Source organism: Ahaetulla prasina, chromosome 6 (genome assembly GCF_028640845.1).
Source record: "Ahaetulla prasina isolate Xishuangbanna chromosome 6, ASM2864084v1, whole genome shotgun sequence".
NCBI lineage: Eukaryota > Metazoa > Chordata > Lepidosauria > Squamata > Colubridae > Ahaetulla > Ahaetulla prasina.
In genome coordinates, this window is record NC_080544.1 from 109176176 (window position 1) to 109203972 (window position 27797).

The following is a 27797-nucleotide window of genomic DNA, read 5'->3' on the forward strand; positions in this document are numbered from 1 at the left end:
CAAGAATCATAAGATACAACAGTTAGTGATAATAGAATAGAATAGGATAGGATAGAATAGAATAGAAAACATGGAGTGGAATGGAATGGAATAGAATAGAATTCTTTATCAGCCAAGTGTGATTGGACACACAAGGAATTTGTCTTTGGTGCATAAGCTCTCAGTGTACATAAAGAAAAAATAAAATACGTGTATTTGTCAAGAATCATAAGATGCAACACTTAGTGAGAATAGAATAGAATAGAATAGAATAGAATAGAATAGAATTTTTTTATTGGCCCAAGTGTGATTGGACATACAAGGAATTTGTCTTGGTGCATATACTCGCAGTGTACATAAAAGAAAAGATACATTCGTCATGGGAATCACATGACCCCGGGACTCTGCAACCGTCGTATGTATAAACCAGTTGCTGAGCATCCGAATTTTGATAACACAACCATGAGGATGCTGCAACGGTTGTAACTGGGGAAAATGGTCACACGTCCTGTTTTTCAGGTACGTCGTAACTCCGATCGCCACTAAACAAATGGGGATTAAGTTGAAGGCTACCTGTATTGTAATAAGCTTGAACAGACAGACATGCACTTCCGCGTATAACAGAATAACAGATTCAGAAGGGACCTTGTAGGTCATCTAGTCCGACCCCCAAGGAGCTTCCCTTTATGCATTTCAACGACAAACAAAACGGACAAAGATGGCCCAGGAAGAACTGAGGACATCTACGCTTAAGTGAGAAGACATGAAATGGTTCAAAAATCTTGCTCCGTCAGCTGTTCCTGGAAGGAAGAAGCCATCAGGCGGTTTCGCGTGGAATAGCACAGAGGTGATACGGGAGGGGCTGGCGGGTGGACCCTGTGATTTCCTCAAAGCTGACATCCTTTACTTCTGGTGGGAGCTGGTACTTGAACGAACGGAGAAGGTTGGTGAAGAAAACAAAGAGTTCGATTCGGGCCAAGGATTCCCCCACACATACCCGACGCCCTACGAGAGGAGGAGGAAGCAACAGGCATTGTTGGTTCACGGGAGGGTTGGAAAACAAAAGGAAACGCGTTTCAAAGGGAATCCTGCTCTGTCCAATTATTTGCCTTTTTTACACAGCAACATTGCCGCCCAAGGAATAATGACTGTAAATTAAGGACGGCCACATTGAGTGAAGGATAGATGGGGGGGGAAAGAGACAAACTTCTAGAGAAGAATTAGTAACTTACGTCAGGGGTCTCCAACCTTGGCAACTTTAAGATTTGTGGACTTCAACTCCCAGAATTCCTCAGCCAGCCGTGTCTTGTTTTTTTTCTTACCCACCAAAGTGGAGAGATTGCAGAGGAAGGGATTATAAGAGAGTAAGCAAAGCTGGCTGAGGAATTCTGGGAATTGAAGTCTACAAGTCTTAAAGTTGCCAAGTTTGGAGACCCCTGCCTTACGTCATCCATCGTCTGTCTGTCTGTCTGTCTATCATTACTGTCATCCATCCATCGATCCATCGATCTCTTCCGGTTGTCCCGAACTTCTGGTAGGCCCATTTTTCGCCCTCCTGAAGCCTCCGCGCACACCCTGCACTTACCTGCATCCAAAACAGCCATCTGGGGACTCCTGGGAGGGGCAGGATGAGGTGGGCGGGGCCAGCCAAGAGTGGGATTTGGGGGTTCACTGAACTGCGCAAAATCTTAGCTAGAGGTTCTCCCAAACCCCTAGCAGCCCACCCATGGAAACATCCGCTCTAGGGTTTTCTAAAAATCCGTTCAGGCTGAGTTCTGGAAAGAAGGATCCCTAACATTACCTGTTGAGAACGGCAAGTAAGCTTCATTGTTCACAAAATTGCCTTCAGAATCAAGGAAATGCTCGGGGTTGAATTTCCAAGGGGTTTCCCAGTACTCTGGGTCATACAGCACAGAATGGGCATTAGGCAGCAGAAGTGTTCCCTGGAAATGAAAAAAAACAAAACCCAAAGGAAATTATGAGTTCTTGTTTTATAAATTATCTGTTCAACCATCTTGAGAAGGAGGCCAACAATTCTCCAGGTTTTCTCCTTCCCAACAGTGAAGAAAGTTGAATGTCAGTGGTGGGATTCAGCTGGTTCCGTTCAGTTCAGGTGGACCAGTAGTGCCAACTGCGGCAGGGGTGAAATCTAAAAATTTTCCCTACCGGTTCTGTGGGCGTGGCTTAATTGGTGGGCGGTGGCTTGGTGGTCAGGTGACTGAATGGGCATGGCCAATAATAATCAATAAATAATAAAGTATACAAAACTTGGGAGCGCACCGGTCTACCTTCTTTAAAAATAGAAGCATCGGTCTACCAATTGCCCTTTTTTCGGAGGCACCGGTCTACCTACTTTAAAAATAGAGGCACCAGTCAACTAGCCACCTACAGCACTGAACAGCTATAGTGCGGCCCTTTGAAGTGCCACGGCAGTCATTTAAGGCTGTTTGCAGCTATATCACTACCGAGAGCTTCAGGGACAGATAAGAGGAACAGCGAGGCGTGGGCAGGAGGGGGTGCAGGGATTTTTGCTACCGGTTCTCCGAACTACCTGCCCCCATCACGCGATCCAGTCCAAACCGGGAGCATTTTACCCCTGAACTGCGGTAGGTCCTGCTCACTCACTCAGACGTAATGCCGTCCTATTTAGCCATGTGTTCTGTCCCCCTTCGCCTCTGTCCAAGCGATGGCTTAATTAGCCGGCACTATCAGCTCTGGCAGCAAAATAGCCAGCATCTGCCAAGTGTCTCTGTTATCTCCCTCGACACCGATGAGTCAAACAGTACTTCAGCTCTTAATTAAGCAGTTAATTTGCCTGCTACGAAGAGGCACAGCAGCTCTTGCTGCCTTTTGGGGTGTGGCTCCATGACTCAGCACTTCTTAGGCCTGCCCCACCCCTGCTTCTGTTGTTCCCGCCTCTCCTGCCTACAAAACCTAGGGTCCAGCCAGGCCTGATTGCCATCAGCTGGGTCTGGAGGCGTGGCCTGGGGAGGGAAGAGTCAGGGGACGGAGGCCTCGTTATCTCTTCCACCTGACATGCCTCTGGCTCGGAAGCCGGTGCTCCCGAGGTAAGTCCTGACGGCCCTTCCCCCTCACTTTCCAAGTCACTTTCTGGCAGGAGGCCCGGCTCCAAGTCACTTTGTGGCAGGAGGCCGGGCTCGGGGGGGCGCAGACACAACACCATGCTTTGGAGGCCATGCGCACACGCAGAAGGCGTGTACACGAGCAAAGAGCATGCATGGAATGCCGAGTGTGTGCGGAAGATGGGGCGTGGTAGCGAAGCGAGCGCTCACATTTCCAAACCGATAGGGAAGGTAAGCGAATCCCACCTCTGGTGGACTTCAATTCCCAGAATTCCCTGGTCAGCATGTGTACAGGTAGTCCTCAACTTATGACTGTAATTGAGCTCGCCGGTTATGGTTATAAGCTGTCATGGTCATAAAGCAGTCGCCACTTTAACCAGGCCTGTTTCTACGAACTTTTTTTTTGCTGCGGCTGTTAAAAGCAAATGCCGTGGTCTTTAAGTGAATTGTTTGCTGTCGGCCGTTTTTTGCTGTAAACTGGAATTAAATCCATGTTTTGGGAATTTTTAAAAAAAGTCATAAATCATGTTCACGTGACCACAGGATGCTGCAAACAATTGTAAATGCGGGCCAGTTTGCCAAGTGCCCAAAACTCAATCATGTGACCAACCGGGCCGTAAGTAGCTTTTTAAGGGTGTCTTTTAACAGAATCATGGCTAACCAACTGACTGCAAACTGAGGACAATCTGTAGACTTCGGTTCCCACAATTCCCCACAAAATAAGATTTTGCTCTTATTTAGCACAGAATTTAAGGGAAAATTTTTATAAGATGTTTTATAGATGGCACTTAGATCCCAAAAAATTATCATGTATGTATCCTAATATCCAAGCGAAATGTTGGAGGTGTGATTGTGATGACGCTACATATTTTCATATTTGGTGGACTTGCAAGAAAATTAAGGTCTTTTGGATAAGAATTTGGTGGATTATTCAAAATGTACTGAAGAAGAAGATAAAGTTCCTGCCACAATTTTTCCTTTTGGGAATTATAACGGATTGTACAGGGATTGAGACTAAATTGATTTTGAATTTAATAACAGCAGCAAGACTGTTGATTGGACAATACTGGAAGAAAGAAGAGGTACCTACAATAGAAGAATGGATACTGAAAGTCATTAATTTGGCTGAGATGGCTAAAATCTCAGCTTTTTTAAAAGACAATACACAGGAAAGATATTTAATTGAATGGAAAAAATAGATTGATTATCTACAAAACAAATATCAGATTAAGAAATATCAGATTGCCTTTGAATAATTAGAAAGTTATTTTATGTAATGGGGAGGGGGTTGGGAGATGAAAAGCTTTGGATGTGGTTATTTGGATTGGAAGGGAAAATTTTATTCTATGTTTGGTTTATGTATAACAATACCTTGTGATTGACCCGGGAAGCCGGGGAGGGGAAGGGTGTTTTTGGGAGGGAGGGGGGAAAAAGGGGGAAAATGTTTTTGTTTTTTAAAACTCTTTCAATAAAAAAAAAAAAAGATTTTGCTCTTATTTTTTGTTTTCGTTTCTTCAATTTACCGATTTTTATCTATGCCTTGGACTTTTAAAGTTAGCCTTTCGGTTTTGACGGCTAGACGGACTTAGCAGAACAGAATATAGGTAGTCCTCGCGTTACGACAGTTCACCTAGCGATGGTTCAAAGTTACGACACCCCCCACCCCCCACCCCCCACAAGTATTTATGACACAGTTCTGAAGATATCTATGGAGATTTTTCAGTCAGTCGTGGGTCACGGTTGTTCCAAAGTTGCTGTTTTTTCAAAAGGCAACTGGACTTTCTGGTTTTTCTTTGAAGACGTTTCGCTTCTTATCTGAGAAGCTTCTTCAGTTCTCTTCAGTAACAATCACACGCTTAATCCCAAAAACCCTCTTTTTATTTCAACGGCTGGGAAGTACGTTCATTCACAGCCCGTAATGAGTCCCAAGCAGTTTGTAAAGAGTCCGACAGAAGTCTGCCACAGTCCTTCGAGATAAGGCTGATAAACACCCACCTTTATCTCCCTTGAAACGCTGCCAAAGACTTAATTGCCAATTAGCTTTGCAAGGCCAAACGGAGCACAAAGTCAGAATGGAGCTTCAGAGTTTAAACTGACCAGAATGAATAAAGTTACTTCTTGCAAAGGCTCATGTCCCTTTGCTCCACTTTATGTCTTATGGGAGGGGCCATTCATCTCCAAGCCTTACTCCCGAGTCGCCCCTTTTGTCTTAACTGTTCTTGCCTTCTGGCAGCTCTGCGCATGCAGGCACTGAGAACAGGCTCCCACTGTTCCTCTGCCTCGCTGATGTCAGACTCTGGAGGCTCCGGAGGCAGCTCATACCTCCCAGATGGCCTTTTCTCTGCCCCCGACATGGAGCCCTCGTCCGAGCCTTCCCCAGACTCCAAGACTGGCCCATGTTCCTCCCCAGCCTCCTCATTGTCTGAGTCTGTTGCCAGCTCTCAGGCCGCTAGTGGACCACAACACCTTGGAACTGCTGAAAAGACTGTGTTGCAGCCTGGAGATAGATGATGTCATATCCCTCCCCCTCTGTTGAGAGAGGGCTGTCCAATTTTGACATAGATGGCCTCTTAAACCCCTGTCGTGTCCCACCCCCACTCCGACGAACGAGTCAAGGAAGTCCGTAACAAACTTGGCAACGAAGCCTCTGCAGCTTGCCAAGTTCCTTCGAGGTTTATCAGGGCAGGCAGGAGTCCAAGTTGTGACTTCAGCGATAGAGTCCGATATCAGCAAATTAGATAAGACTTTGCTTGACTCAAGGTTGGAATGCCAAAAACAGGTCCTTTATATAGGCTGTGGGGTGTGGCTCCATGACTCAGCATTTATCCAGGCCTGCCCCACCCTTCCTTCTGCTGGCGTCACCTCTCAGCTCTCTGGAAGTGAGGGTCCACCCACGCTGAATTGTCTTCAGCTGGATCTGCTGTGAGCGTTTGGGAAAGGGAGGGGTCAGAGGGAGTAGGCCCGAGTAATTCCACCACCTGGCTGGCTTCCTGCTCTGAAGGCTGAGCCAAAGGAACACACGCTGTATGAGTGAGGTTTATTGGGCTTCTCCTTCCACTCCTTGAATCCTCTCCGGGCATGGGGCCAGGGCCAGGGGCTGGAGTCATGACAGGCCGTTCATCTTCATTATCAGACTCGGAGTCTGATAAAAGGCCCGGTTGGAGACGGGAGGGGCCCGGCTGAGGAGAGGAGGGAGGACGAGTCACAGCAACCCCTCTTTCAAACCAACGGTCCTCTCTGTCCAGAACGTAGATTTTGCTGTCTTCAAAAGAATGGCCTTTGTCTTTTAAATGCAGATGGACTGCTGAATCTAGTCCTGATGGGTTTGTTTTCCTATGTTGTGCCATGCGTTTATGAAGTGGTTGTTTTGTTTCCCCAATAAAGAGATCTGCACAGGGCTCACAGCATTGTACTGCATATAGCATGTTGCTCGGCTTCTGTCTGGGTGTTTTATCCTTGGGGTAGACAAGTTTCTGCTTTAATGTATTCTTGGGGTTGAAATGTGGTGGTGATGCTGTCTAACCCACATTCTTGAATCTGACCAAGAAGTAGGTTGAGGTCTACTTTATGAAATGCCTTACAATTGCCAAGCATCTTTTTGATCCTGTGACCACAGAGATGCTGGGAAAATCTTAAAAGTCTGAAAAACGCTCTTACGCCACGTTTTTCAGTGCCGCCGTAACGTCGAACGGTCACGACAACCTTACAAACCGTTGTAATAAATCGAGGACTACCTTGTCCTTACACAACACGCCGACGCTGCTTACTTTTAACACATATTTCTCTGACTTAGCATTTTGCAAACCCAGCCTCTTTTGGCTCACTTGGGATTCCGTCTGTTGCAACAACGAAGAACACAGTCCTTGCATCACTAAGCTGAATGTCAATTTAGCCCCATATTTTTGCAAGCTCTTGTGCTAATAAGTGTACCACAACAAGCTGCGGGTGGGGGGGGGGGAAGAAAAAGAGAGACGTTTACCTTTGCAATTGGGAATCCCTTGATATCGATGTCCTTCAGGCATTTCCGTAAGGGCCCAGTGATCGCAACGTTGCTGTAGCGAACGATTTCATGCAGTACGGCGTTCGTGTAGGGTAATCTGTTCCGATCCTCATAAGTGATCACTTGAGAAGGCCCCAGAATGGCATCTATTTCATGGTGGATTTTTTCTATAGATAGATACATTACAGTCAAACTTGGGGCCCGGATGCATCACGCGCTGGCCACGCCCATGCCCAGTTTAGCGAAGGGGGAAAAAGTTCATGATCTGTCATGTGACGACGACATGACGACGCAAGTTTGACAGCCCTGCATTACAGGTTATCTTAATCTTGCCTTTGCCATTTTCTCTCCTGATTCCTGCAAATTGTGATTAATTTCTTTCATTTGGGACATAGTTCAAATGTTACTTGACCCAGGCCACAGTAGGTAGTAGGAAACTCAGTCAATGTAAAAACAAACAAACTTTATTTGAACAGCTGAGAATTACTGCATTCTCAGCATAGTTCAATTAAATTAAAGCAAATCCCTCCCAATATAAATTCCTCAGTCCTATCACCAACCTTGGTCCAATTAGGCAAACTGCCAAAGGCCTTTCTTGGCAAAAGTTCATAAGACACCGATACAAATGCAACAAGACAAAGATATCAACATTGTTTTCCGGCAAAGTGCCCAAACGCTTTTGCTTATCTTTTAAGCCTTATGGGAGGGGCCAATCATCTCTTGGCCCTACTCCCGAGTTGTCCTTTTTGCTTGAGCTGCTCTTGCCTTCTGGCAGCTCTTCTCATGCGTGCATTAGGAACAGGCTCCTCCTGTTCCTCTGCCTCACTACTGTCAGCCTCTGGAGGCTCCGGAGTCTGTACCTCATGCCCCAATAGCCCTGGCCTTACCTCAGCCTCCGATGCAGAGCTCTCATCCGGGCCTTCCCCAGCCTCCAGGACTGGCTCACGCTCTTCCTCAGCCTCATCGCTGTCCAACTCCGTTGCCAGCTCTGCAGGTTGCTGGCGGACCACAACATATTGCTCCAATGAAGCAACGTGCAGTGGTATCTCAGTACTCATTGTTACTTCATTCCAGGGAGTTCAATAAGTACTAAAAATGACGAGTACTAAGCAAACCGTGTGGCCTACCACGTGACCCTTTATTTCGGCCAGAAGGGGTAGTGGGTCACGAAGCAGCCAACACCGACAAATACTAGCTTGCATGTTGAGTACCAGGAAAAACAACAAGTATCGGGACAAGATTTTAGCTTCAAAATTTGTTGAGAACGGCTGGTCCTCATCTTACAACAGTTCATTTAGTGACTGTTTGAAGTTACAACGGCACTGAAAAAAGTGACCTAGGACTGTTTTTCACACTTACGCCCATTGCGGCCTCCCCATGGTCACATGATCAAAATTCAGATGCTTGGCAACGGATTCATACTTCCAAAGGATCCGAAGATGGCCCAGGCTCCCCCTTCCCCTCCTCTGACTCTGCTGTTAGCTCTGCCGACGGTCCCACAACAGTAATTTTTGAACGGTCACTAAATGGATTGTTGCAAGCTGAATATCACATTGACCCAGTGAACAGATACTCAAATTCCAAAGCCGCGGCAGCTGCATTCACCTGCCTTGCACATCTGGATATTTGAGCAAATAAAGGAGGCCCCAGTACAAAGTGGTAGAGCTGGTCTGTGCTCCTCCAATCAACAGGTCGACGATAATTTGAACCATGTTGTCCTCGCTGAAAATAGAACCGGAGTCATCTTTGCTCTGGAAAATAGGAGAAAAGGCCGATTAAGTGGGTGACTTTTCATTAGATCTGCCTCAGTGGTGGGTTTCAATTTTTTTTACTGTCGGTTCTGTGGGTGTGGCTTGGTGGGTGTGGCTTGTCTTGGTGGGCATGTCTTGGTGGGCGTGGCAGGGGAAGGTTACTGCAAAATCCCCATTTCCTCCCGATCATCCTGCAGATCCCTCACATCCTGGACATAAACTGTTTCAACTCCTACCCTCAAAACGACGCTATAGAGCACTGCACACCAGAACAACTAGACACAAGAACAGTTTTTTCCCGAAGGCCATCACTCTGCTAAACAAATAATTCCCTCAACACTGTCAAACTATTTACTGAATCTGCACTACTATTAATCGTTTCATAGTTCCCATCGCCAATCTCTTTCCACTTATGACTGTATGACTATAACTTGTTGCTGGCAATCCTTATGATTTATATTGATATATTGACCATCAATTGTGTTGTAAATGTTGTACCTTGATGAACGTATCTTTTCTTTTATGTACACTGAGAGCATATGCACCAAGACAAATTCCTTTTGTGTCCAATCACACTTGGCCAATAAAATTCTATTCTATCAGCTGGGACTTAGGAGGCAGAGAATAGTTGGGGGCCAGTCAGAGGTGGTATGTACCGGTATGTACATCTGCAGCTTGCCAAGTTCCTTTGAGGTTCTCCGAACGACTCAAAATTTCCACTACTAGTTCGCCAGAACTGGTCAGAACCTGCTAAAACCCACCTCTGATCTGCCCGTTGAAAGGATAAAAGTATTCCTATTGAAAGAGAAACATTTTGTTCTGGGTTTCCTGTCTTTCTCACTGTCAGCCTTCCCAGTTAAGACTAGACATGGACAGATAAATTGAGCCAAAATGTCTGTTGCTAAGTGAGACGGCTAAGTGAATTCCACCCTGTTTTACAACCTTTCTTTGCCACAGTTGTTAAGGGAATCGCTGTCGATGTTATGTGAATCACACGGTTGTTAAGTGAATCCGGCTTCCCCCTTGATTGCTCTTGTCAGGAGGGCATAAAAGGGGATCACTTGACCCCCCCGGGACACTGCAACCGTCATAAATATGAGTATCTGGATTTTGTGACCCGAGGATGTTGCAACGGTCGTGTGAAAAGCGGTCATAAATCTCTTTTTCGCTGCCATTGCAACTTCAAACAGTCACTAAGTGAACTGTTGTAACTTGAGGACTACTTGTAAACTAATTCTGCTTTGTTGTAAGGTTACATTTACAGATTTTTGCAAGTCCGAAAGTACAGTTTGCCTGCCCTCCTCTTTACAGCCCTTCTAAGCCTCTTGATCCATCGACTGTACAGCTGAGGGCTCTGCTCCCTCTTATCGAACAGTTCCCTAGGCAGCATCACTTCACCCATCTTCCAAGCTCTATCCATTATACCAGGGGCGACATCCAGAAGGTTCTGGAGAACCAGTAGTGAAAATTTTGAGTAGTTCGGAGAATTAGCAAATTGTCATGTCCCAACTCCCACTCCGACGAACAAGTCAAGGAAGTCCGTGACCAACTTGGCAACGAAGCCTCTGCAGCTTGCCAAGTTCCTTTGAGGTTTATCAGGGCAGGCAGGAGTCCAAATTGTGACTTCAGCGATAGGGTCCAGTATCAGCAAACTCGATAAGACTTTGCTTGACTCAAGGTTGGAATGCCAAAAGCAGGTCCTTTATATAGGCTATAGGGTGTGGCTCCATGACTCAGCATTTATCCAGGCCTGCCCCACCCCTCCTTCTGCTGGTATCGCCTGTCAGACCTCCGGAAGTGAGGGTCCTCCTCTGAATTGTCTTCAGCTGGATCTGCTGGCAACTTCTGGGAAAGGGAGGGGTCAGAGGGAGTAGGGCCGAGTAATTCCAGCACCTGGCTGACGTCCTGCTCTGACAGCCGAGCCAAAGGAACACATGCTGTATGAGTGAGGTTTATCGGGCTTGTACTCCTACTCCTGGAATCCTCTCTGGGCATGGGGCCAGAGCCGGGGGCTGGAGGCATGACAGGCCGTTCATCTTCATTATCAGACTCGGAGTCTGATAAAAGGCCCGGTTGGAGACGGGAGGGGCCCGGCTGAGGAGAGGAGGGAGGACGAGTCACAACACAAATACCAGCTCTGGCTGGTCCCAGAGTGGGGTGGAAATGGAGATTTTGCAGTATCCTTCCCCCAAGAGTGGGGTGGAAATGGAGATTTTGCAGTATCCTTTCCCTGAAGTGGGGAGGGAATGGAAATTTTGCAGTATCCTTCCCCAAGAGTGAGGAGGAAATGGAGATTTTGTAGTATCCTTTCCCTGGAGTGGGGTGGGAATGGAGATTTTGGAGTATCCTTCCCCCAAGAGTGGGGAGGGAATGGAGATTTTGCAGTATCCTTCCCCCAAGAGTGTGGTGGGAATGGAGATTTTGCAGTATCCTTCCCCAAGAGTGAGGAGGGAATGGAGATTTTGGAGTATCCTTCCCCTGGAGTGGGGAGGGAATGGGGATTTTGCAGTTTCCTTCCCCCAAGAGTGTGGTGGGAATGGAGATTTTGCAGTATCCTTCCCCCAGGATTGGGGAGGGAATGGAGATTTTGCAGTATCCTTCCCCCAGGATTGGGGAGGGAATGGGGATTTTGCAGTATCCTTCCCCTGCCACGCCCACCGAGCCACACCATGCCCATCAAGCCACGCCCACAGAACCGGTAGTAAAAAAAATTTGAATGTCACCACTGCATAATACCATTACACCCACTAACTTATGAAGTCAAGAAATAGGTTGGCGTCACATAGGAGAGGCTGGTCTTACATTGATATAAGAACAGTGTCATTATTTGGATATCTGCTACCTACAAGTTGTCTGGAGCAACCTTGGCAACTTTAAGACTTGTGGTCTTCAACTCCCAGCAAAGCTGGCTGAGGAATTCTGGGAGTCCACAAGTCTTAAAATTGCCAAGGTTGGAGAACCCTGTTTGGGAGAATGGGTGTGTGTGTGTGTTTGTGTGTGTGCCCAAAAGTCCAGGATGGTCGCAATAAAGGAAAATCTTTATAGCTCGGGGTTCAACTGTGGTGCCCTGGTGCTCTTGAGCTCGGTTGTTTTCTTGCAGATGCTTCATTACCCAACTAGGGAATGTGATCAGTGCTAGAAGGGAGTGAGGTTTGAGGAGAGGAGTAGGAGTAGGAGTATTGAGTCCTTACGTCTAGGGAGAGTCTCAATCATCCAGGTCATAGTTGTCTCAAAGGTTCTTGTTTTCTTGCAGACAATTCATTACCCAACTAGGTCACATCATCAGCACCAGTAAGGAGTGAGGTATGTAGGGGGGAGAAGGAAGACTGTAGAGTTCTTGGTGCTCTCTGAGTTTGGTTGTTTTCTTGCAAACATTTCATTACCCAACTTGGTAACATTATCAGTGCTAGTAAGGAGTGAAGTTTGTGGGGGGGGGAGGAGGAGGAGGAGGAGGAGGAGGAGGAAGAGGAGGAGGAAGTAGAGTATGGGGTCCTTCATGCTTTCTGAGCTTGGTTGTTTTCTTGCAGATGTTTCATAACCCAACTAGGAACAGTGACATTACCCGGTTGGCAATGAAACTTCTGCAAGAAAACAACCAAGTGCAGAGAGTACCAAGGACCCCACAGTAAAGATGGTGGCTACAACTCCGTGTTTACAAACACCATCTTGACCTGGGACCCTCGCCACATGCCCCTGGCTCTCCTGTCCCTAGCCAAGACGGCTAGTCGCTCAGAACTGGGGAGGCTGAGCCGAAGACGACGCTACGCGGAAGCCCTCTCCTTGCCTTGGATGTGAATTCCAGATAGAAGTCAATCAGATCCTCTGGTTCATTGCCTTCTTCCCATCTCTCCTTGTGGCTCTGAATCTGGTCCGTGACGAAGTCGTGCAAGAATTCGTTCCCTTCGAACAACGCCTGGTAAGGCTTCCGAAGTTTCCGCATAATTGTGGGGAACGAGTCGTAGGCCTACAGCAAGGCAGCAAAACGGAGACGAAGGAGAATGACGTTAAGTGAGAATTGACCGCCAGGCTGGCTGTTGGGTGCTTCCTTTTTCGCTGGCAGAGGGCTAGCAAAAGAAACTGAGAACAAAACGGGGCATGCAAGAAGGGACAGGAAAGGAGAAAGAGGAAAGATGAAGAAAAAGAAGGGAAGATGGGAAGAGAGCAAGGACGGAAAAAAAAGGAAAGAGCGGAAGGAAGAAGAGAAGAGAATGAAGAGGGAAGGAAAAAGAAGGGAAGGGAAGGGAAGGGAAGGGAAGGAAGGAAGGAAGGAAGGAAGGAAGGAAGGAAGGAAGGAAGGAAGGAAGGAAGGAAGGAAGGAAGGAAGGAAGGAAGGAAGGATGGACATTACCTTGTAGATGACCCCCACCCTGTTAAAGACCTTGGAGTTTTCATATCAAATGATCTACGTGCCAAAGCCCACTGCAACTACATCGCCAAAAAGGCTTTAAGAGTTGTAAACTTAAGCTTGCATAGCTTCTTCTCCAGAAAGATTACACTACTAACCAGAGCATACAAAACATTTGCTAGACCAATTCTAGAATACAGCTCGCCTGTCTGGAACCCACACCTCATTTCAGACATCAATACAATTGAACGTGTCCAGAAATATTTTACAAGAAGAGTTCTCCACTCCTCTGATTAGAACAAAATACCTTATGCCACCAGACTTGAAATCCTGGGTTTAGAAAATTTAGAACTCCGCCGCCTTCGACAGGACCTGAGTTTAACGCATAGAATCATCTGTTACAATGTCCTTCCTGTCGAAGACTACTTCAGCTTCAGTCACAACAATACATGAGCACACAATAGATTTAAGCTTAATGTGAACCGCTCCAATCTTGATTGCAGAAAATATGACTTCAGTAACAGAGTTGTCAATGCCTGGAATAAACTACCTGACTCTTGTGGTCTCTTCCCAAAATCCCCAAAGCTTTAACCAAAAACTCTCTACTATTGACCTCACCCCATTCCTGAGAGGTCTGTAAGGGGCGTGCATAAGAGCACAAGCGTGCCTACCGTTCTTGTCCTAATGTTCCCTTTGATTGTATCCAATTCGTATAGTTATTTTATACTTATGCTTATATATATGCTTATATAGCGTATAGTTATTTCATGCTTATGCTTATATAGACTGTTGTGACAAATAAAATAAATAAAAAAATAAGGAATGAATGAATGAATGAATGAATGAATGAAGGAAGGAAGGAAGGAAGGAAGGAAGGAAGGAAGATTATAAAGAGAATGAGGGAGGGTCTGAGCGGAGTCCTGCCTTAGCATTTGGCCACCACAGGTGCTCCTGACAGGAGTGATGTCGAGCTGGCCACGCCCACCCAGGCCACGCCCACCCAGCCACACCCACCCCGAACTCAAACAGAGATACAGCGCTTACCCTGCCCCAGGCGTTGCCAGAAATGTAGACAATCAGGTGGACAGCTTTTAATAATTTGTTGAAATGGGCATCCTCTTCGGAAAAGCGATAACCAAACATAAAATTGCATATAATGTTTGAGACCGCTTTGAATAAAGGCGTTCGGGGGTCAAAGGGCGATTCTGGGAAGGGAGAAAATATAGAGTTTGCGTTCACACAGTGGACTTGATCTGAAGGAGTGAAGACCCAGTGAGGGAATCTATATAGAATCTATATAAATTTTGAAACCAGGGAAGGGTTACGTGGAAGGCAATTTTTCCACGGACTTGGGGGTTGGGGTGGGGTGAGCTGATGGTTTCGTGCACTATCTAGACAAGTGCTTTGCTCACTTGTCTGGCCTGGCTCCCAACAGACCGTGGATCAATAATAGTCTGCAGCTTGGGATTTGGGGATCCTGGCTGGATTCATTCATACATACATACAACTCATGAATATAGATTGTCTATTTATCTATCTATTTATCCATCCCTTATCCCTCTCTCTCTTTCTCTCTCTCATCTCTCTCTCTCTCTCTCTTCTATGTATCTATTTATCTATCATCCATCTATCATCTATCCATCACCTATCTACCTCTCTGCCTGCCTGCCTGCCTGCATCTATCTATGTGTCTGTCTGTCTGCCTGCCTGCCTCTGTCTGTCTATCTAGCATCTATCTACCTACCTATCTATCTATCTATCTATCTATCTATCTATCTATCTATCTATCTACCTACCTACCTACCTACCTACCTACCTACCTCTCTGCCTGCTTGCTTATTATCTATCTATCTATCTATCTATCTATCTATCTATCTATCTATCTATCTATCTATCTATCTATCATCTATTTATCATCTATCTCTCTACCTTTATTGTATGATCTCTCTTCTCTGTCTCTCTTCTCTCTCTCATCTGTCTATATATCCATCCATCCATCCATCCATCCATCCATATCTATCTATTATCACTCTCTCTCTATCAATCATATGAACTCTCTCTTCACTCTCGCTATCATCTATCTATATCTGTCTGTCTGTCTATCTATCTATCCATCCATTATCTATCTATCTACCGTGTTTCCCCAAAAATAAGACCCTGTCTTATATTTTTTTTGAACCCCGAAATAAATGCCTGGCCTTATTTTTGGGGAGGTCTTATTATTTTGGGGTGCGTGGAGCAAGACGGGGCTCCTCTTGCTGTCTTTCATGATTTCCAGCTTTGTCTCCCTAACCCTAACCAGAGGAAATGGTGGGGACTGGTTGCACATGCATTTAAATATTTTTGCAGGAGGGTTTATTTTGGGGGATGTCTTATTTTTGGGGAAATACGGTATCTATCTATCTATCTATCTATCTATCTATCTATCTATCTATCTATCTATCATCTATCTATCTATCTATCTATCTATCTATCTATCTATCTATCATCTATCTATCATCTATCTATCTATCTATCTATCTATCTATCTATCTATCTATCTATTTATCTTCTATCTATCATCTATCTATTCATCTATCATCTATCTATCTATCTATCTATCTATCTATCTATCTATCTATCATCTATCTATCTATCATCTATCTATCTATCATCTATCTATCATCTATCTGTCTGTCTATCTATCTATCATCTATCTATCATCTATCTATCTATCTATCTATCTATCTATCTATCTATCTATCATCTATCTCTATCTATCTCTATCTATCCATCCATCCATCTATATCTATCTATTATCACTCTCTCTCTCTCTATCATATGATCTCTCTCTTCTCTCTCGCTATCATCTATTTATATCTGTCTGTCTGTCTATCTGTCTATCCATCCATTATCTATCTATCTACCGTGTTTCCCCAAAAATAAGACCCTGTCTTATATTTTTTTTGAACCCCAAAATAAATGCCTGGCCTTATTTTTGGGGAGGTCTTATTATTTTGGGGTGCATGGAGCAAGATGGGGCTCCTCTTGCTGTCTTTCCTGATTTCCAGCTTTGTCTCCCTAACCCTAACCAGAGGAAATGGTGGGGACTGGCTGCACATGCATTTAAATATTTTTGCAGGAGGGTTTATTTTGGGGGATGTCTTATTTTCGGGGAAATACGGTATCTATCTATCTATCTATCATCTATCTATCTATCTATCTATCTATCTATCTATCTATCTATCTATCATCTATCTGTCTGTCTGTCTATCATCTATCTATCTATCTATCTATCTATCTATCTATCTATCTATCTATCTATCTATCATCTATCTATCTATCTATCTATCTATCTATCTAATCTATCTATCTCTATCTATCTATCTATCTATCTATCTGTCTGTCTGTCTATCATCTATCTATCTATCTATCTATCTATCTATCTATCTATCTATCTATCTATCATCTATCTATCTACCTACCTATCTATCTATCTATCTATCTATCTATCTATCTATCCATCCATCCTCTCTTTCTGTCTCTCACTCATCTATCTATCTATCTATTAACTAATTTCCATGCATTTTGGGGAAAACAACATGTATGTCACATTGTTCACCATTTTCTTCCTCTCAGATGGTTTTCTAGTGTCCAATCTTTCCTTGAGAGTCATATATATCCTGGTGGTCTCCTTTCCAAGTATTAACCAGGCTGAAATAGGCTTCGATGTTACAAACTATGGCTACCTGCTGCCACTCAACTGGGCATAAATTAGACATAAGGTAAAGGTAAAGGTTCCCCTTGCACATACGTGCTAGTCGTTCCCAACTCTAGGGGGCGGTGCTCATCTCCGTTTCAAAGCCGAAGAGCCAGCGCTACCCAAATACGTCTCCATGGTCATGTGGTCAGCATGACTAAATGCCAAAGGCACACGGAATGCTGTTACCTTCCCACCAAAGGTGGTCCCTATTTTTCTATTTGCATTTTTTACGTGCTTTCAAACTGCTAGGTTGGCAGAAGCTGGGACAAGGAACGGGAGCTCACCCCATTACATGGCAGCACTAGGGATTCGAACCGCAGAACTAGATTATTAAGCATAATAAAGTTTAAAAGAAGATGTTGGGGGTGGGAATCTCAACATCACCCTGGACCATTGCCAGGTTGCTCATTGCTGCTTTATTGTGCAGGGAGGTGAAAAAAAGATGTCACCTTTCTTGCTTTTGAACACCTTCAGAAGGTGATGCGCCTCCTCCTGGATCCGGTTCTCCAAGATCTTCTTTCCCACGCCCAGATTTCGCAGCGTTGTCATGACAAAGCGCTTCTGCTGTTTCCAGATGGGGCCACTGGTCATAAAAACGCCTGCAGCACAAAGTTGGAATATCTTATATTTCTGTATAAGATTTTGGTACAACAGCTGGGCTTCCTAAGGTGGAAGCCCTTTTTCAAGAGGCAAGTGGACTTTCTTTGTTTTTCCTTGAAGATGTTTCACTTCTCATCCAAGAAGCTTCTTCAGTTCTTCTTCAGATAGATAGATAGATAGATAGATAGATAGATAGATAGATAGATAGATAGGATAGAGATAAAAAGAGTGTGAATGTGAGAGAGATGATAGATAAATAGGGTAGGTAGAGATAGATATAGAGATAGATGATAGACAGAGAGAGATGAAAGAAATAGAGATAGTGAGAGTGAGAGATGGTATACGTAGATTCATAGGCAGAAATAGATAGATAGATAGATAGATAGATAGATAGATAGATAGATAGATAGATAGATAGATAGACAGACAGATAGATAGATAGAGAGATATGATAGAGAGAGAGAGAGTGTGTGAGAGAAATGATAGATACACAGGGTAGGTAGGTATAGATATAGATATAGATAGATTGATTGTGTTCAATCAATCTAGATATAGATAGATTGATCAATTGTGTTGTAAATGTTGTACCTTGATGAACGTATCTTTTCTTTTATGTACACTGAGAGCATATGCACCAAGACAAATTCCTTGTGTGTCCAATCACACTTGGCCAATAAAATTCTATTCTATTCTATTCTATTCTATTCTATATAGATAGATAGATGATAGGTAGACAGAGATGATAGAAATAGAGATAGTGAGATGATATACATAGATTCATAGGCAGAAATAGATAGATAGATAGATAGATTTATTTATTTATTTATTTTGTCACAACAATATATATAAGTATAAGCATGAAAGTAACTATATAATATATAAGCATATATATATAAGCATAAGCATGCAATAACTATATTAATTGGATATAATGAAAGAAAACAATAGGACAGGAACGGTAGGCAAGTGTGCTCTTATGCACGCCCCTTATGGATGTAATATAAATTATAAATTATAGATGATAGATAGATAGATAGATAGATAGATAGATAGATAGATAGATGATAGATAAACAGATGATAGGCAGGCAGGCAGATAGATACACAGAGAGAGAGATAATAGATAGATGATAGAGATTGATAGATTATATAATCAATCTATTATAGAAAGAAGGAAGGAAGGAAGGAAGGAAGGAAGGAAGGAAGGAACTTCTTGAAAAAGCACCTTTGGACAACCATGAACCGGATGACTGAGAATCTCCATAGACAACAATAGGTTCTTTTATCTTGGTTTGTTTCAACTGTAACTAACAATAGTTGTTAAAACCATGCTCTATCGCAGTGTGTTTCTGAACCTTGACAACTTTAAGATGAGTGGACTTCAATTCATCTTAAAGATGTTGACTGGGAAATTCGTTCAGTCGAAGTCCATCCACCCGATTCAAGTTTCCAAGGTGGAGAAACAGTGCTCTGTTGAATAAATTGCTGTGGTTTTTTTAGCTTTTGATCGTCTCTTTTAAATTTATTTATTTAAATTTCTAGACCGCCCTTCTCCCGAAGGACTCAGGGCGGTTTACAGCCATATAAAAAACAGTATACAAACATTAAAATAATTTAAAATGAAATATTTAAATTTAGGCTACTCCTTAAAACCCGTTTAAAATTCCCAATTAAAACTATCAGGCCAGTCCTGCGCAATGAAACAACCATGTTTTCAGCTCGCGTCGGAAAGTCCGGAGATCAGGGAGTTGGCGAATACCAAGTGGTAATTCGTTCCAGAGGGTTGGAGCCCCCACAGAGAAGGCCCTCTCCCTGGGGGTCGCCAGCCGACATTGTCTAGCCAACGGCACCCCGAGGAGGCCCACTCTGTGGGAGCGCACTGGTCGCTGGGAGGCCGTCGGTCGCAGTAGGCGGTCCCGTAAATAACTAGGTCCCGTGCCATGAAGCGCTTTAAAGGTGGTAACCAATACCTTGAATTGCACCCGGAAGATCACCGGAAGCCAGTGCAGCCTACGCAGGAGTGGTGTTACATGGGAGCCTCGACTTGCTCCCTCTATCACCCGCGCGGCTGCATTCTGGACCAGCTGAAGCCTCCGGGTGCTCTTCAAGGGGAGCCCCATGTAGAGAGCGTTACAGTAGTCCAGACGGGAGGTGACAAGGGCATGAGTGACTGTGCATAGGGCATCCCGGTCTAAGAAGGGATGTAACTGGCGAATCAGGCGAACCTGATAAAAAGGTCCTCTGGCGACAGCATCTATAAATGCTATATAGATGTTGTTTATCTCTACGGGTCCATCGATGGCTGATTTGTCTGCATGAATTCCAGGAATTGTCTAGCAATTTTGGCTTGGCCAAGGTGCTCCCACCTTTCCAGTTTAAACTATGGTTAAGTCTCTCAATGTGTTGTACAATTAAGGAGTTTTCATCATGTCTTCTGACAGCTAGTCAGTGTTCAGGGATATGCTTTGACAGTCTTCTGCCTGTCTCTAGTACTTAAATGCTGTTACAGTCCTTACAATGCTCATTGTTGATGGCTCCTGGTTATTTATTTTTTTCTTCTTTTTGGGCTAACTGGGCCTTTTTGGTTTGAGATCTCTTCTTTGCGCTTCTAACAAAGGAGGCAATAAGAGAGTTTTGATCATTCTAGGTGTGTTCCACATGCAGACCTGCGACAATATAATATCTGTACCAAATGTCTGCAGAAATGCAATATCTTAAGTTTCTTTGCTCTGTCTGAGATTTTAATCCATTTCCCTGCTTTAATATTTAGGTATTCCACATTATTTTCAAAGCTCTCTTCAACCACAGAAATGTTTCAGGGAGACGAGAGAAGGGTCAGTCGTAAAAGGCTTGGGTCACACGCAGGAGTGGGGCTGCTGGGGGTCCGCAGGGGTTCGGAGGAACCTATAGCAAAGATTCTGTGCAGTTTGGAGAAACCCCTAAATCCAGTGGTGGGATTCAGCCAGTTCGCACCACTTCGGGAGAACCGGTTGTTAACTTTCTGAGCAGTTTGGTGAACTGGTTATTGGAAGAAATCACTAGGGCAGAGAACCGGTTGTTAAATTACTTGAATCCCACCACTGCCTAAATCCCACTCCTGGCTGGCCCCGCTCACCCCACCCCTCCCCTCCCAGGAGTCCCCACGCGGCCCGTTTTGGATGCAGGTAAGTGCAGGGCGTACACGGAGGATAGCTGGCTGGAGAATTTTGGGAGTTGAAGTCCACAAATCTTAAAGCTGTCAAGTTTGAAGACCTCTGACCTATACTTACTATATAAAATACATTATACTTACTTACTTTACTTTACTCTGACCTATACTTGCTATACAAAATACCTTATGCCACCAGACTTGAAATCCTGGGTTTACAAAATTTAGAACTCCGCCGCCTTCGACGTGACCTGAGTTTAACTCATAGAATCATCTATTACAATTCCTTCCTGTTGAAGATTACTTCAGCTTCAATCGCAACAATACACGAGCACACAATAGATTTAAGCTTAATGTGAACCGCTCCAATGTTGACTGCAGAGAATATGACTTCAGTAACAGAGTTGTTAATGCCTGGAATGCACTACCTGACTCTGTGGTCTCTTCCCAAAATCCCCAAAGGTTTAACCAAAAACTGTCTACTATTGACCTCACCCCATTCCTAAGAGGTCTGTAAGGGGCGTGCATAAGAGCACAAGCGGGCCTACCGTTCCTGTCCTAATGTTCCCTTTGATTGTATCTAAATTTCATATAGTTATTACATACTTATGCTTATATATACTGTATGCTTATATATCTTATAGTTATTTCATGCTTATGCTTATATATACTGTTGTGACAAAATAAATAAAATAAAATAAAAATACTCTCAGCCCAGCCTTTCTCAAAGGGGTTGCTGTTTTTTTGGGGATTAGTTAAGGGAGACCCTCATAGGTGCCACCTTAAAGGAAAGACAGCCAAGCATCAACGTGAGATAAAAATAACCGTGCTTAAAGGCGTTGTAGTTATGCCTCCAAATCTGCGTTGTATAATTTATTTTTATTTTATTTTCTTTATTTTGTCACAACATCATACAAAAAGATTATATAGTATATAAACATATATATGAGTAAATGTTAGGAGGTATAAGCATATATATATATAGGAAGAAGAAAAGAAAAACAATAGGACAGGAACGGTAGGCACGTTTGTGCGCTTATGCACGCCCCTTATGGTCCTCTTAGGAATGGGGTGAGGTCAATAGTGGAAAGTTTTTGGTTAAAGCTTTTAGGATTGTAGGAAGAGACCACAGAATCAGGTAAAGTATTCCAAGCACTGATGATTCTGTTACAGAAGTCATATTTTCTGCAATCTAGATTAAAGCGGTTGGCATTAAGTTTAAATCTATTAGTTGCTCTAGTATTATTGCAATTAAAGCTGAAGTAGTCTTTAACAGGAAGGACATTACAACAGATGATTCTGTGAGTTAAGCTTAGGTCTTGTCGAAGGCGACGGAGTTCCAAGTTTTCTAAGCCTAGGATTTCAAGTCTGGTGGGATAAGGTATTTTGTTGTTTTCAGAGGAATGGAGAACTCTTCTTGTAAAATATTTCTGGACATGTTCAATTGTATTGATGTCAGAGATGTGGTGAGGGTTCCAAACAGGCGAGCTGTATTCTAGAATTGGTCTAGCAAATGTTTTCTATGCTCTGGTTAGTAGTGTGGTGTTTTTGGAAAAGAAGCTACGCAAATTTCGATGGAGAAGTTCAGAACGGACCTTTCTCACCCATCAGATCAAAAAACAAAGGCGTCAGTGGCCTTCCAGAGGTCTCCTCTGAGTAAGTGACGAGTCCTTCTTTCACAGCCTTGTAGCCATTCAGCACAACCACCGGCGCCGTCCCCAGCCAAAGGGTATAGATTTCCCCATAGATGTTTGTTAACTGAAAGATGGAATGAGAGAGTAAATGAGCAAAACGGTGTCACGGTTCGAGAGAGGGAGGGAGGGAGGATTATTGATCGATTTCCAAGGCAGGACGAGAAGTGTTGGATGGAAACTAATCAAGGAGAGAAGCAACCTGGAATTAAGGAGAAATTTCCTGACAGGGAATTAACAGTTAACCAGTGGAACAGCTTGCCACCAGAAGTTGTCCATGATCCAACACTGGGGTTTTTAAAGAAGAGATTGGACTGCCATTTGTCTGACATGGTAGAGGGTTTCCTGCTTTAGCAGAGGGGTTGGACTAGAAGGCCTCCAGGGTCCCTTCTAACTCTACGGGTAGTCCTCGGACTTACGACCACAACTGAGCCCAAAATGTCTGTTGTTGAGTGAGTTTTGCCCCATTTTTACGACATTTCTTGCCACAAGTTGTTAAGCGAATCACTGCAGTTAATCAGTTAGCAATCCACTGTTGTTGGATTGTTAAGTGAATCTGGCTTCCCCATTGACTTTGCTTGTCAGAAGGTCGCAAAAGGGGATCACGTGACCTTGGTCGTAAGTATGAACCAGTTGCAATGGTCGTAAGTATGAACCAGTTGCCAAGCGTCTGAATTTTGTTGACATGACCATGGGGAGGCTGCAAATGTCGTAAGTCTGAAAAGTGGTCATAAGTCACATTTTTCAATGCCACTGTAACTTTGAATGGTCACTAAATGAACTGTTGTAAGTTGAGGACTACCTGTATTGTTCTGTTCTGTTCTTACCTGTCCTTCCTTCCTTTCTTCCTTCCTTCCTTCCATCTATCCATCCATTCCACCCATCCTTCTTTCTCTCTCTCTCTCTTTCTTTCTTTCTCCTTCCTTCCTTTTCTCCTTCCCTCCCTCCCTCTCCCTTCTTTCCTTCCTTCCTTCCTTCTTTCTTTCTTTCTTTCTTTCTTTTTCTCTCCTTCCTTCCTTCCATCCATTCCATCCATCCATTCTTCTCTCTCTCTCTCTCTCTCTCTCTCTCTTTTCTTTCTTTCTTTCTCCTTCCTTCCCTCCCTCCCTCCCTCCTTCTCTCTTTCTTTCTTTCTTTCTCTCCTTCCTTCCTTCCTTCCTTCCTTCCTTCCTTCCTTCTTTCTTTCTCTCTCTCTCCTTCCTTCTTTCCTTCCTTCTTTCTATATTTTTCTTTCTCTCTCTCCTTCCTTCATTCCTTTTTCCTTCCTTCCTTCCTTCTTTCTATCTTTTTCTTTCTCTCTTTCTCTTCCTTCCTTCCTTCCTTCCTTCTTCCTTCCTTCCTTCCTTCCTTCCATCTATCCATCTATTCCACCCATCCTTCTTTCTCTCTCTCTCTTTCTCCTTCCTTCCTTCTCTCCTCCCTCCTTCTCTTTTCTTCCTTCCTTCCTTCCTTCCTTCCTTCCTTCCTTCTTTCTTTCTTTCTTTCTTTCTTTCTCTCTCCTTCCTTCCTTTCTTCCATCCATTCCATCCATCCATTCTTCTCTCTCTCTCTCTGTCTTTTTCTTTCTTTCTTTATCCTTCCTTCCTCCTCCCTCCCTCCTTCTCTCTCTTTCTTTCTTTCTTCTCTCTCTTCCTTCCTTCCCTCCCTTCCTCATTCCTTCCTTCTTTCTTTCTCTCTCTCTCCCCCTTCCTCCTTTCCTTCCTTCTTTCTATATTTTTCTTTCTCTCTTTCTCCTTCCTTCATTCCTTTTTCCTTCTTCCTTCCTTCTTTCTATCTTTTTCTTTCTCTCTTTCTCCTTCCTTCCTTCCTTCCTTCCTTCTTTCCTTCCTTCCTTCCTTCCTTCCATCTATCCATCTATTCCACCCATCCTTCTTTCTCTCTCTCTCTCTCTTTCTTTCTCCTTCCTTCCTTCTCTCCCTCCCTCTCCCTTCCTTCCTTCCTTCCTTCCTTCCTTCCTTCCTTCCTTCCTTCCTTCTTTCTTTCTTTCTTTCTTTCTTTCTTTCTCTCTCCTTCCTTCCTTTCTTCCATCCATTCCATCCATCCATTCTTCTCTCTCTCTCTCTCTGTTTTTTCTTTCTTTCTTTACCCTTCCTTCCCTCGCTCCCTCCCTCCCTCCTTCTCTCTTTCTTTTTTCTTTCTTTCTCTCCTTCCTTCCTTCCTTCCTTCCTTCCTTCCTTCCTTCCTTCTTTTTCTTTCTTTCTTTCTTTCTCTCTCCTTCCTTCCTTCCTTCCTTCCTTCCTTCCTTCCTTCCTTCCTTCCTTCCTTCCTTCCTTCTTTCTATCTTTTTTCTTTCTCTCTTTCTCCTTCCTTCCTTCCTTCCTTCCTTCCCTCCCTCCCTCCCTCTCTCTTTTTCATTGAAGCCCACCCATCAAGGTCGAGAAACACGGCCTCTGGAAACTGGCCTTCTGGTTCTGCCTCCTTCCCTTATATTTCTCAACTCTATTTCAATGGCTGGAGATTGTGGGATTCCTCAGGCCCAGTTTTGCTAACTTGCTTCACTGCCTGGTTTTACTGGCGTAACATCGTTCCCAGAGCTTCTCAGAATGACCTGCCAGAAATACAGCACAGTATGTGCGTTGCATACCACACCAAACACACATGTGTTGGTCTGGACACAGGCCACCCCTCCCCACCAATACAGGACCACCTATACAGGTAGTCCTCAACTTGTGACCATAATTGAGCCCAACATTTCTGTTGCTAAGTGAGACTGTTGTTAAGTGATCTTTATTCCATTTTGTTCTTCTCCTGTTTCAAATTTCAAGAAGGGCTTATGTATTTCAGCAATTGCAGGTTTAGCATTTGTACACCATTCTATTGTGAAGTCAGTCTTAGAGAGCTCCTAAATTCTTTAATGTCTACTTTAAATCTTTCTGTTGATGGTAGATAAGAGAAGCATTGGCATGTAGATCCCTCTGCCACTTGGTTCTCTTGGTTTTATTTTACGTTTCGAAACTGGCTCTCATTTTTGCAGTTTGATTTTTATTTAGAAAAATAACCTCATACTTACATAAATACCAACTTGGGCTGAGCAAAACTTTTGGGCATAGTACAGGTAGTCTTTGACTTACAACAGTTCATTTAGTGACCGTTCAGAGTTACAACTGCACTGAAAAAAGTGACTCATGGCTATTTTTCACACTTACAACTACTGCAGGTCACATGAGGCTGTGAGTTCGATCCTAGGTAGAGGCAGATATTTCACTCTCTCTGGGCACAATGAGAATATATCTGCTGAACAAAACTCCGCATTGGCGACAGGAAGGGCATCCGGCCAGTAAACACTCTGCTAGCTCCATTCAGTTGCCCAGATTCCACCCGCAAGGGATTATGGGGTCGTTAAAAGATGATGAAGATGATGATAGGATTGAAGTTTATACTGTTATAACCTTAAAGAGAATTTTTATCAAATGACATACCACTGGTGTAGATCACCAGAAGAGAAATTGTCAGGAACGTATAAAAGTAGTTTAAATATATGAGAAGAAGGAAGAAAGGGAGGGAGGGAGGAGGGGGGATGAGGATGAGGAGTGGGGGGAGGAAGGAATGGAAGGAGGGTGAAGGAGGAGGTGGAAGGAAGGGAGGGAGGGAGAGAGGAGGGGAAGGAGGGAGGAGGAGAGGATGGGAGGAAGGGGAAAGGAGAGAGGGAGAAGGAGGAGGGAGGAAGGAAAGAAGGAAGGAAGGAGAAGGAAGGAAAGAAGGGATGGAGAAGAAGGAAGGAAGGAAGGAAGGAAGGAAGGAAGGAAGGAAGGAAGGAAGGAAGGAAGGAAGGAAGGAAGGAAGGAAGGAAGGAAGCTATCTTGTCACCAGATATAGGTGACTTCCAAGCTGTTGTAGAAAGTTAAAGTTATATATTTCCAGGAACGTGCTAGTTTATTTAAACTCTAACCATATTTTTGCCCGCATCATGGTTATTTATTTATCCATTTGCTTTAGCTGGCCATCCATTTCAAGGCTATGACTCTCGGCAGCTCGCAACATTAAACACAAATAAGAACACATACAATACCAAAAGAAACCAAGAAATCAACTAACAGACAGTTGCTAGAGAATCACAAAAAGCCCTCAGCGTAGCCTTTTGCGGGTGGCCACAGAGGGTCTGCGTCCACACAAAAACCTAACACACACACACACCCCCGAGTCAGTTCTATGCTACGTTCACACATCCCATTAAACCAGGATGCTGTCCGAACCCACCCGTCTGGGTTCACTGACGATTCAGGGGGCCTGAGATTTTGGAAAGGCCATTTATAACCCCTGACCTAACCACCTGAATTCACCTGGGATGAGAGACCTTGATCTCAGAGGTGGTGGCGAGAGATCGATTTCCCGCTTGTGTTCAGAGTCCACAAGAAGGCATCTATTGTTTACGGACGAAAATGGTTCATGCCTTCGAATTGGCCAACCATTTGGGAGCCTTTCCTGTGTTTGCTTTTTCCAACAAACACTCTGAAGTCCACCAACTTTGATGTTTGTTCTAAACGCCAACCAGACAAGAGGCTCTCCTCTCATTTCAACAGCTTGGTTGGTTTTCAAAACGGAGCAGGGAACGTTAAAAATAAATTTAACCCCACCGGAGGGTTGACTTGATGGTTTTATTATCATCTTTATCATCTGGGGATTTGCGCTTGATCAATGCTAACGTAACCTCTTTCTTTTTCTCCCTCCTCTCTCCTTTCTCCTTCTCTCCCATCCTGCAAAAATAAATCAATTTGAGGGGGAAAAAATCACAACCCAATTACCTTCACCAGAGTTTCTCGTTTCAGAGCGAAGTCCAGCAGCCATAAATTGCCGAGGATGGGAAGAGGAGTGGGACCAGGGGGAAGTCGACTGCGTGCCCGTTGCAACTGTAAAAACTGGAAAGCGAAGATCAAGAGGGCAAAAAGCAAGAATCCTTCGATCAGCATCTCGGATACGTCCTCTTCTTTGCAAATCTCCTGGTTTTTGGGTGGTTGGGGTTTTTTTTTGCTTTTTTAAAAAAATATATTAATTCTTGGAAAGTGCAGCCTTCTTCCTTCGCTTCACCTCCTTTCCTTCCCCATTCTCTCACTCCTTCTCTTTTTTTCTCTCCCTTCTATTTATGGCTTAGAAATAAGCTTCTCTCTCTCTCTCTCTCTCTCTCTCTCTCTTCCCCTCCCCATTCATTTTGCCAAGCCACTCCTTCCCTGGCGGTTTTTTCCAATCGTTTGGCTCTTTCTGGTGAAAATAGTTTGCAACAAGTCTGCAGGAGAGATGATTTTCCCCCAACACCATCTTTCCTAGTCACCCGGTGGTAAAATTTTGGATCCAGAAGGATGGGGCCCGAGGGACATCCAGGGCATTTAAGGGAGCACTGTCCTAAACCTGCATCTATATAGCATGACCAAAACAGATGGATATCTTCTAGCATGGGTTGTTGTTTTTGCATTCCCAGGTTAGCCCCCCCCCTCTGTCCTGGGATCTCCTTGTGGTCTCTCATC

General features: G+C 44.1%; 1 protein-coding gene across 1 annotated transcript; it reads right to left on the reverse strand.

Annotated features, from left to right (window-relative positions):
* Window positions 1-289: 289 nt before the first annotated feature.
* On the reverse strand, window positions 290-27325 carry LOC131200932 (cytochrome P450 2J2-like). The gene is made up of 9 exons (XM_058188346.1): window positions 27081-27325; window positions 22243-22405; window positions 17350-17499; window positions 14203-14363; window positions 12598-12777; window positions 8672-8813; window positions 7042-7229; window positions 1781-1922; window positions 290-984 (listed from the first exon to the last, which is right to left on the reverse strand). The coding sequence occupies exons 1-9, from the start codon at window positions 27243-27245 to the stop codon at window positions 797-799; spliced, it is 1479 nt and encodes a 492-aa protein (XP_058044329.1). The 5' UTR covers window positions 27246-27325; the 3' UTR covers window positions 290-796.
* Between the last annotated feature and the right edge of the window lie 472 nt (window positions 27326-27797).